Genomic DNA, 11,917 nt, shown 5'->3' with positions numbered 1-11,917 from the left:
ATTGCAGCGGCGACTGCGGCATATTTGCCATTAAATATGTCGAATTTTTAAGTATAGGGCATAAGGTTGATGAAATCAACCTGTCGTGGATACAGAACTGGAGAAAGAAGCTAGCATGTGATTTGTTCGAATTTAATGCTGACCCGTAAATTTCATTTATATATATGTAACATTTCAATTGTAAATTTAATTATTTTGGTAATTCTGAAATAATTGTAAATTTGTGTTCAATGTATATAACATTCAAATTGGAAATTTAATTATTTTTGTAATTATGAAATAATTGTAAATTTGTGTTCAATGTATATAACATTCAAATTAGAAATTTAATTATTTTGGCAATTCTGAAATAATTGTAAATTTGTGTTCAATGTATATAACATTCAAATTGAAAATTTAATTATGTTTTATTATTTTACCCGTATGCCGAGTATGGAACTATTTTTTGTATATTGAAGATTTATAAATAACAAATATTGAACAGTGTAAAGTAAAAGGAAATATTATTCATTTTACATACCTGTCTAGTCGTCATTTAGGGGAATTTGACTGGTACAAAATTGACGAGTATGCCCTACGGCTCTGCATCGGTCACACCTACGCGGTCGAGGAAACTCTCCGATGGATGGTATTCTAGATGTATTTGGACGTCCAGGACCACGCGGTTCAACTGCTGGTGGTAACAAATTATGAAATGGGAGAATGTGCTCGGGAACTTCCCACTCGACTTCATTTGGCAGAGGAAATATAGTCACGGCATATGCTGTTCTCCAAAACTCAGTCGTATAATACAAAAAGCACAACGTTCTCGCAGTAAAGCCTCGATACATGGCCACCGCAACTGCATGCTCACATGGAAAACTCTCTAACTGAAATCTCGTACAAGTGCATGTGTTATCAGTCAAGTCCACCATATATGCCGTATTACGTGCACATTGCACGGAGAAGCGAAACTCATATAGTGCTTCCACATTCAACTTCCTCGCAACCTCTGCCGCCTTAAACAGTTTCTCCTCTCGAGCTGGGGCCAACATGCTAGTGCAACTCTCTGATGCCGCACGTCGGTCATGAAACCACTGTTGTAGCTTGTTACGAATGTTCTCAATCATTGCGAGAATTGGTAACTCTCGATCCTTCTTAAACAATGCATTGAGAGACTCCGCGTTATTCGACGTCATCATGTTGTATCGACGTCCTGGAAAGTATGACCGCGCCCAATGTTCGATCCCCATCTTTGTCAGATACTCCAACGCCGGTAATGATTTACTTCCTATCTCGAGCAAGAACTTATTACACTCTTTAGCACTGTAAGCTTCGGCTGCTCTCCTGAATAATGAAACGATGCCTGTGCCCCGATACCTAGTCTTCAAATTACCTTGTATATGGTACATGCAATACCCGTGATGTGCCTCGGGAAAAACTTCAGCGATACCGTTTATTATAGACTGTCCTCGATCGGTTACAAAGGCAAGGTTTTCAACTTCCCCAATCACTTCCCTCAGTTTAGAAAAGAACCAACGCATGGACAGATCATTCTCGCTGTCGACTATGCCGAATGCAATAGGGTAAATTTGGATGTTGGCATCTTGACATGTAGCAATAATTAATTTGCCTTGATATTTAGCTTTCAGAGTCGTACCATCAACTAGAATTAAGGGTTGCATTGCATTTCGAAAACCCCGAATACATTGTCCGAGATCCATGAAGAAATACTTAAAACAATTATCACCCCTCGTCTCAATAAAAAATGCCGTGCCAGGATTAGTTGTCCCCATGTTATGGTAATACCTAGTCAATTTAGCATAGCTCTCTTCAGCCGATCCCATTAAATCCTCCAGCACACATTCTTTGGCCTTCCACGCTTTCTGATAGCTCATGACCACTCTGTACTCTCGACGGACGTCGTTAATGATGTCTGAAGGTCTGTAGATCGTCCGTGGATCCTGATACTTGTGCATTATCTGTCGACCAATAAACCATGCTCGAGCTTGCCTATGATCGTTTCGAAGAATTCCCACTTCGCAAGTATGTTCCCGTAAATACTTGCGAATTACGAAGCACTCATTCGTGTCCATCTTAGTTGCTCTCAAGCGCCAATTGCAACTGTCTTCGACGCAAGCAACTGTCAACAATGACTTGTTTGATTTCTTTACCTTGAACTCAAAGTTATATTTTAATGCTAGCCGGTGCACAGCTTCCTGCAAATCTTTCTTGGTTTCAAACAGTTGCTCGACCTGCAAGTCCTCATCATTGGGAGCCACACGGGAAGAATTCGAGGACGGTCCACTTGTTCCAACCTGTGAGCTCCCACCAGGCTCGTGTCTCTGTCGGGATAAAGCAATCAAATTCTCATTTGTAAACTCGTTTATGTTCTCATTGTCTTCAACTGTTGACGGAATTCTGCGCGTAACAGCGACATCATGATCAGAAGCAACTGTCTCAGGAATACCCACATCATCCGCAGGAACTATCTCCACTGTCTCCCAAAAACCTCGATCATTGTTATCCGCCCTATCCGAATCTTCGCGTTTACCTTCGATAACATCCTTCGTAATTAAAGTCACACTAAGAACAGTCGGAGTCCGATGCATTTTATTCAATTCTAATAGATAATTCAATTCAGCATCATTAGTAACGAATACCGGTGGCATTAGAATGGATGAATCCCCATAACCGTTGAATAGATATCTCAATTGCATGTCGTATTGAGATTAATCGACATTCAACTTATTTTGCAAATCGTGGTACATTTCTAAGTATGGTATACTCTCTGTTACGGGAATTGCAATACAACCACGTATGTCACTCGTTCATCTCCATTCCCACCGATTATTTTCATTCAATTCGAAATCACCGAAATAACACACGGGGATTATCATATCTGCATGAGGAAATGGTTTTAATCAACTTCAAATATTAATTATAAGAAAGAAAAGGTATTAAAAATCAGCTGCAGCCAATTGGCTGTTTAACAGCCGAACAGTCGGCTGTTAAACAGCCTAACAGTCGGACTGTTTCCGACTGTTTGTTAAGCTTTACCCAATTTGGCGTAGGAGAATACTGTTCTAAAAACAAAATTAAGCATGCGTAATTTAAACGTAAGTTATACATCCGTTTAGTTTTTTTTGATAGGTTCTGTTAAAAAAAATCTATGTCGACATAAAATTTCTCTATTTAAACGTATACTAATTTACTTAAAACGAAATTAAACATGCGTAAATATACTTACCGATTTGAAGTAATTGATGTGAAAAAAATTTTCAGTTTCAACGTTCCAAAGTTCTTCTAGATTTTGAGATTCAAGCAGATGAAAAGATGAGAGTTTTTTCTGTGTTGGAAGCTCATTTTGAAGTTTTTATAAGTGGGGAAATATTTGGTTTTCAATTATTAACTAAAAGGGTAGTATAGTCCTTTCAACAATATATTGTTTTATAATTGTACAAAACATTTAAGGACATTTTTGTCTTTTACCATACAAGAGGCCAATGTCATAAGATTCATGATTTTGGAAGTCAAACTGAAATTTTGCTCATTTGACTTGGTCAAAATTAAAAGTATCCCATAATATAAGGGCTTGAATTATAATTTAATTGACAATAATTCCAAGATTCCTTCTTATTCATTGCGCGTAAGCTTTTTCTTCGGTAGAACGGGAATCGGAAAACCCAAATCAATTTGGTTTTTTTGCAGCTGTAATTTCCAAAAAAGAAGATGATTGAGGTGGTGCTGAACGATAGGCTTGGGAAGAAGGTGCGAGTGAAGTGCAACGACGATGATACAATCGGCGATCTGAAGAAGCTGGTCGCGGCTCAGACTGGAACCCGGGCCGACAAGATCCGGATCCAGAAGTGGTACAACATCTACAAAGATCACATCACTCTTAAGGATTACGAGATCCATGACGGCATGGGCCTTGAGCTCTACTACAACTAAACCCTAGTAATTTCACCCCCTTAACCCTCCTTTATGTGTTTATGCATATGGGTATTTTCGTGTGTGGATTGATCGTAATTGAAGATTTGTAGAGTTTTAGGGTTTTGTGATTGTTTTTGAATTTTGGATGGTGTTTTATTTCTGTTGAATAGTCGAAATATGTATATGCTGTGGCAAAAGGCGAATTCGTATGTGGCTGTAGTTTAATGAAAGAGAAATAATGATTGATTTCTTGTAGAAATCTGATTGTGGGAGAATCACAAATTCGAAAAGAAGGTTGAATTAAAACTAAGTAGGGTTGCGAACATAAAAAGTTTTCATCGACGTAGGTGTCATGGATTTGTGAAAGATGAGGTGATGTTTACATCTCTTTGATAATTTTGATTGTACACCACAACAATTGTCGAGGATGACATTCAAAACTGGTAACACTGATCAACTAGTTAGTCTATGTTGATGTTTGTTTCCTTTTTCCTTTTGCATGACAAGTCTTTGATTTCAACCCGTTAATAGAAGCAATCAAGGGTCACTAAACAAGCACGTGTTCATGGGACACCCGAGTAATAGGTGATGATATTTTATAGTGAATTTTTATGATATTTTAACGGTGAAGGAATTGATTTTTCTCCCAATTATTTGACTTTTACTCTAGAGAAATCAAATTGACACAAAGTAGTCCAAGATAACATTTGACAAGGATAAGCAGTTGGCAGTCGTATTAATCGACTCTGATGATAGTTGGCAGAGTGAGTTTACAGAAAATGTTTAGGCAAAGTTGGGGTTGAGTTAATTCTAATTTTGAACCTCTTTTTTTTTATAATTCTTTTTGGCGATTCATGCTGCAGTCTGCACATAAACTTCACACGCCATGCGTGGTGTGAGTGAATGGGAAGATTTGGATCATTAGTCATGGCACTCTGTGATTGATGATAGCACTTTTACATTATACTCACACACAACATGAATTATTGTTTTCAATAAATCATACTATCCTTAGATTTAGGGAATTTTCTCAAGCATAAGCAATGCATAATTCTCATTGTCTTGTTTTAGTATAATTAGGTTCTTATTGTCTTCTAGTGTATAGCTGTAGCAAAACTTCTTTGACTTATTTTTCTATTATATTTTTCAACTAAATAAATAGTTTGGAGATGTCATATGGAATCTTCTATCAAATTTTGGGAGTTTTGGTTATGACTACGCATAATTGGCTACATTTTTTAAGTTGATTATGTTAATTTTACTTGTTTGATTCTGTTGCATTAAGTTTTGAGATGGGATTTTTACTGGAATAGGTTGTTTAATATCCCTGAGATCACTTGATGAGTTTGAAATTTAAGATATCAAGTGGGTTCGAAAAAGTCATGCAATCATACGTAAATTTAATATGTTAACGGATTTGATCTGATTCCCATGGTGGGCATGGGTTATGACGCCTGCCATGGGCATGGAAACATCCAATGTTGCCATGCCGACAGTGGGAATTATAACCCATGTCCTACCGTTGGCATTAGATCATTTCGGAATAAAGTTGAATTCAAATTAGGTAAGTACAAACTTCAATGTATAGTGTATTCACATGTAGGATTTTTTATTTCACGGACTATTTGAGGTTGAAATATGGTGATACAAGGATATGGCTTTATTAAGACAGTGCAATAATGTTTAAGCTACTAACTAAAAAGTATGGGATTATCAAGCTCATGGTTAATTATGGAGCTAACAGTTAGTAGTGAATAGAGTGGTCATGATCTCAAGGATTGTGGATTGCTTCAAATTGAGATAATAACTTCACGAAAATTCCAAGAAAGAGTTATTCTCTCTTATACTAACCTGAACAGAAATAAGATGGTATTTAACAAGGACGAAGGAGGCAATATCAATAATTTGTAAATAAATCAGAAGTTTTGGCACCCAAAATTGTGGGAAAACACCATTGTAAATGGTTGTTTCATATGGGATACAAGATTACTGTAAGGAATTGGACTATTTTCTTGTTGGAGAAGGTATTAGCAAATAAGGTAACATATGACACATCCTTAGGTTTTCTTACCTTTAGGACAGTTGATAACCCATAATGATTCATTATGTTTTTCTGTGTAGAAAGTTTTGAATTTTATTTCATTGTTCTTCTTGGTGATTAGTAGTGATTGAGTAGTGCTGTGAGTGATGTATCTGGCAAATCTAATCCATCTGGGCTGTTAGTTTGCGTCATTCGTGACCAACGGTAGTACTTGTTTTTATAAAAACTCAATCTTTCTAAATAATACATAATTTTCATTGTGCTGTGCTGTAGAATTGGGCGTGTCATGTTTCTCTAAACTCCCTTTCCTTTCGAAAGATATTTCTGGAGTACAGATTGTCAACTGAACCTTGAGATGATTTTCCAGCATTAATATTTTAACTCCACAAGGGGGGCTATAGAAGTTTGACCCAATTCGGTTGTATAAGAATCAAAGGAAAAAAATGTCAATTTTAAAATAGAAAGCAATGGATTGGGAAAAAGAATGAAAATAGGGCTGTTTTTGAGCCCCATTTTTATAAAAAAAAATTGTAATAGTGATTTTTTTTTGAAGAATACGTGGTCAAAAAGTGAGAAAAGTTTTGGTTTTACGTGCAAAATTATTTTATTGAAATAATGTTTGGTTGAAAATGAGTTTGCCGTGGCTCAAACATGGACTAGATCTTCCATATTCCATTTTTGAGGTCATCCCAGTCAATCCAATTGGGATGCCCTTGACATGACATGTCACTTGGCAGGAAAAATATAAGTTCTGTGGCTTGTGCTGTACTGCTGTTTAGTTGACCAGACGACGCTTCGAAAGTTTACGAGTATTTGCTCTCATTGACTCATTGTGCAGTTGATGGCAAACATCATATCCAGATACTTCCACATGTTGCACCCTAGAGCCTATATTTGTAGCGTGATGAAAACCGAAATTTATTCACTATAATACAAGTAATAAGAAATGTTTTGAACCAATACGACTAGATGTTGTGTAATGATATATATATGTAATACATGTAAAGTGAAGCTATACCTCTTCAGTGAATTACTTAATATGAGGCAGTAGCCAGCCTGGCGCTTTTGCCAGAGAATTAGAGGGAAATCTGAGTGTAAATTTGAGCCAGAAGTAACACGTTGTGGAGATGTTCCTGTTTCCCATTGATTTTTAAAATATGAACCCAAATATTAAAACTAGGAAATATCAAATTGAAAGCCTATAACTTACATAGTGTGCTGCTATGTTATTCAGGGAGCCAAGATCTGAAGCATGTTAGTTGGTGACATGTCTTAGATTGATAAGAATTCCAATTATGCAATTAATTTGATAGATTTATGGAGAAGTTGAAGGGTCGTCTGGTTTATTATTCATTCCTACAAATAATTGTGGTAACTAAATTGATTTTGAGATGTTAATATTCGTGTTCCATTCCAATTTTTTCCTAAGATATTTCAGCGAATAAAGTGACATCATGCATTATTGATATTGGAACTGCCTCTATTGATTTGTTGGCAGCATTTTTTATATGGTGATTTAGCAACGTATTGTTTAGTTTCTACTTTTAATCATCTTACGTAGAATTTAGAATAATCGATATTCTTTGCTTCTTGCAGGTTTACTCTTGCAATGGAAGAACATGTAGATCTTGATACAGACCAATTCTTGTTTCTTTTATGTTAATGTAAAATGACTCATGAAATAAGAGTATGATTGATGAAGAACTACTTGTGAGAATATTGTGCAAAACCTGTTGGTCATTGTTAGTTTCCGTCCTACACGACGTGTTCTGTTCTCCAGATGGTTTGAGATTTAAATGCATGGTATTGTCTGTCCGTATTGAACCTATCATATTTCCTGTATCGAGAAATTAGTCGTTATAACCTTAGGTGTTCATGTACCTACAGCATTTTGAGTTGAGTTATTTTCAAGACGGAATCTTAAAAATATCAATAATTTTGACATTACTATAATTATCCCATTGATCTCAAGGCAAAAGGAGCACGGTCCATAATATGCAGGTGTGGAACTGAAAACAAAGGGAGGAAATATTGGGATGACACAAGAGTTTGCTTAAAATCATGGTTTGTTCACCTTGCTTTACTCAAATACCTGATTTGGAACGATGGAATGGGTAATCTATACAGAAAACAATCGTTAGAAAATATACTAGATGAAACGAAAAATATAAATATTGTGGTAAATAAAATTTAATAATCATAATTCATTTTTCTCCATTGTTTATATATCTAATTTACATTTTTTTTTACTAGCATATTGATATAGAATTAAAGCTATTGAGAAGACTTATTATTGTTGGTTTTCCGTTGCTTTCTAAAGAGTATGCAATTATGGATCTTAGATTCGAAACTAAATGTGTTCATTGGTATACAAATATGAAAGAAGGAATTAGCCATTCTGCAACTAATTTCAATACATTACAACGATACATAAAAGGAGAATTACCTGTATCTGCTCGATCGTGGATAATATACAACTATTTACTAATTTCATCAGCATATGCAAGTAACACTTGGTTTCTTTTTCTTGTTGATTTTCAAAAGTGGAAATTTCATATATATGATTGTAGCCACACCATTCATACATTGGAAGAAATCAAAGCACGTGCAGAATCGATAATGACTGGAGTGGAATCATTATTAATCTCTACAAACATTTTCTTCATTAAACCAAGTTTGAGAAAACATAGAAATAAACGTATGAAATTGAAAATCATACTATATCTACCTTGTCAAAAGAATGGATAAGCATCTCCACAATTTATTGTAATATTTAATTTTTTATTTAATTTAATGTTATATTTACGTACAGTATTAATATAATCTAACTTTAAACTATTTTTTCTATAGGCCAAATTCTGGAGTTTTCCTTCTCAAATGCATAAAATGCTTCGTTTTCGGATATCCATTAGAAGCAGTTTCATCAAAGAAGATAAGTTTATACGGACAAAAAATTGCAACAGATATTTGTCAAAATGAATATTTTTTACATCCCTATTTAGCCTAATTCTAACGAATTTTGAAAATATAGAAATATTCTTAAAATACAGTAAGATCCCTTTGTCAAAATTCAATGCATAATCTTATATTTATAACTTTAAAATTGTTTATTTTAGATATTTTTGTACATGGGAATAAATGTAGGTTGTTCGATAGCAAATACAACACTACTTAACTCATAGAAAGTTCGTTAATATCATCATACTTATTTTTGCAGTGGAGACCATACTGTAAAAGTAACATGTTGAAAGGTTTTCGAAGGATACCTTGGGTGGTAAGCCTCTCTTCTAAAACTTTACATATTAATTTCATTATTGTCTATGAAACTATTGTGAAATCTCTTCTTGGAAGATCAATCTAACATTTAACCCCATAGGGGTAAATAAATGGTAAGTTAGAGAAGAAAAAAATAAAAAAGGTAGATTATACAGACGAAGGTATATTATTTAATTTCTCATCATGAATATGTTATCATTGCTTTTGACTAATGATATAAAAATTTATCCAACCTTCTATTATGTAGAATATATACCTTAATGTTCTGTTGAAAATATTTTACATAGTGTTAGGCCTCTATTGCTGCTTATGATCTACCTTTGACAATAGATTTTCCATGTCTCAGATAATTGGATGGTTGCGTTGTTTTACTTAGCTTGAACTTTATGAATTCATTTAATGTGTAATTGTTGCTTGGTCTTTTGCTGGTTAAATTCCATTCACTCCTTCGTGAAGTTCTTCAAGTAGAAGTTTAGATACAAAGTTCAACTATGGGATGCAAATACTGCTGAATGTTTAGGTAACCTTAAAATTTGAGCATTGAGCAACAATGACTGCAATTACGAACCCCCTTATGAGTGACAAGTCTACAAGTGAGCTATTTCTTTTTCTCTTATAATAGCTTCATGTTATAAGTTTGAAAAAATAGTCTCAAAAGTTTCCCGTGCCATTTTCTTGTATTTTGCTGAAACTATATATATAATCTAATGCAGGGTTTATTATACTTGCACTTAATTTTCAAGGTACACAAAGATATTAAAGGTAGTAATGTGTTGTTGACAAAGTTAAATATTATTTTACTATCTATGTTTACAAAAAATTCTTGTTAATACTTGTGCAGGTGGGTGATTGATTTACCTTGTGGTTCTTGAAATCTTAGAAAGCCCTTTAAGTTAAAACCTGTTATATATGCCAGTGCACAGGTACTTTTATTATGTCTACCTTCATTTATATCTCAATTGACATTATTTTTGCTTTGCTATTTCTATCAAATTTGTAACCAGTATATTCAGACTTTTTAATTGTACAATTATGTCGCTTGAAAGTTGAATCCAATTACAAGAATGTTGTTGCTCTGTTCCGTTTCCAATTCTTAATAGGTAATCACAAAAAATAGGATCAAATTTTGCCCTCATATTTTCAACTAATGATACATGAAATAATAGAGGCCATAGATCAGAAAAGATTAAGCTAGCTTTAATTATGCCTTTTTTTCCCTCTTGGTACTATTGGTAAAACTTGTCAGAAATATCCCCCGAAAACCATAACTTTACCACTGAAAGGTAAATTACAATTGTTAATATCTTTTAACATTTTATCCACAGCCTCAACAGTACACCGATTTATCATAGGAGCTTCATCCCAAATTATTAACTAGTACATTTTCAACAATATTCCTAAAGCAGATTGTTTACTAACAGAGCAACTTATTTCACCTATTGTTTCCAAACGAATTTTAAACCTTGAATGAGCAGTTTTACCTCCGGGTAGATGGGATGCAGCTACTCCAGAAGACGCAGTTGCCAAAGCAATTGCATTTTGAGACCTTACAGCACTTATATAAAAATGTTTTACCTGTGCCGCCTGGACCATCGATGAAGAAAGCACCACTTGATCCCGATGTTATTTTTTCCATAATCATATCATATGTAATTTGTTGTTTGTTATTTAAATTTGCTGCACAAACATAGATTTATTCAATATTCATATTATTGTCTCATCTTCAACCATTCTCCTCAATTTATCATTTTCGTTCATATCTACATTGAATGATACTATTTTGTAATTGTTTATATTTTTACCTAAAGATTCTAAGATACAACTGATATCGTTTAAAGCTCGAAGTTCAGCATCATGTGAAGAAATATTTTCATGTATGTAATGATCAATCATATAAAATTTAAATGTATTACACAATAATTTTGGATCATTAGGGTTGTAGAGGCTAAGAAGTGTAGCAAATAGACATTTTAAAGAAATAGGCATTTCATAAATAACAGCTTCAGATAAACATTCTTCACAATTATTATCTCCACTCAATAAACCATGTAGAAGCACTGCTTCTCGATATGTAACAATAGTAACTCCATTTAAAGTTCGTAAACCTTGAAACGATGTTGGACCTCGAATATGATTCAAAAGCATACGAACAAAATATCGTTCTCCTTCAGATGGATTTACCATGACAATTCGTCCTATAACAACTTTTTTCTTTCTGCGAGTCCAAATTTTCTTATTTGTGTTCCAAATAAAATATGTTGGAAAATCTCTATACAAAAGTGTACGTGCAAACTCATTTTCATTATTTATGCAAAAAAAATTCTGTCAACATAGTTCTTTTTTTATTTTAATTTTCAAAAACAGTAGATAAATCATCTTCATCGTCATATGTTACTTGTTGATGATTTTCGATATGAAGCTGTAAAGAGTAAACTGTAGGATAAATTTCTGACATATTAAAAGAAAAAATCCTCTACATAGCTTCAGGTGGAGATATCCATCTAACAGACTGATAAGCAGAAATTTCATCTATATCCTTCTTTATTTCATTTTTAAGAACTGAAAAATTAATACAATCATATCCTTTGTAAACATACTTATACAAATACTTTACAACTTTGATAGAAGAACATACTTCAACATTAATGTGACAGTCAAATTTCGAACTTAAATAAGGATTATAGG

The 11,917-nt window shown here is 34.0% G+C and overlaps 1 protein-coding gene across 1 annotated transcript; it reads left to right on the top strand.

Moving 5' to 3' along the window:
• The first annotated feature begins 3,589 nt into the window (after positions 1–3,589).
• Positions 3,590–7,824, top strand: LOC111400157 (ubiquitin-like protein 5). The gene is made up of 2 exons (XM_023027591.1): positions 3,590–3,939; positions 7,553–7,824. Exon 1 carries the CDS (start codon positions 3,712–3,714, stop codon positions 3,931–3,933), a length of 222 nt encoding a protein of 73 aa, XP_022883359.1. The 5' UTR covers positions 3,590–3,711; the 3' UTR covers positions 3,934–3,939; positions 7,553–7,824.
• The last annotated feature ends 4,093 nt before the right edge of the window (positions 7,825–11,917 follow it).

Source organism: Olea europaea, chromosome 1 (genome assembly GCF_002742605.1).
Source record: "Olea europaea var. sylvestris chromosome 1, O_europaea_v1, whole genome shotgun sequence".
In the NCBI taxonomy this organism is placed as follows: domain Eukaryota; kingdom Viridiplantae; phylum Streptophyta; class Magnoliopsida; order Lamiales; family Oleaceae; genus Olea; species Olea europaea.
Note: the sequence above shows the minus strand (reverse complement) of the source record. Positions and strands in the feature narration are given on the sequence as shown.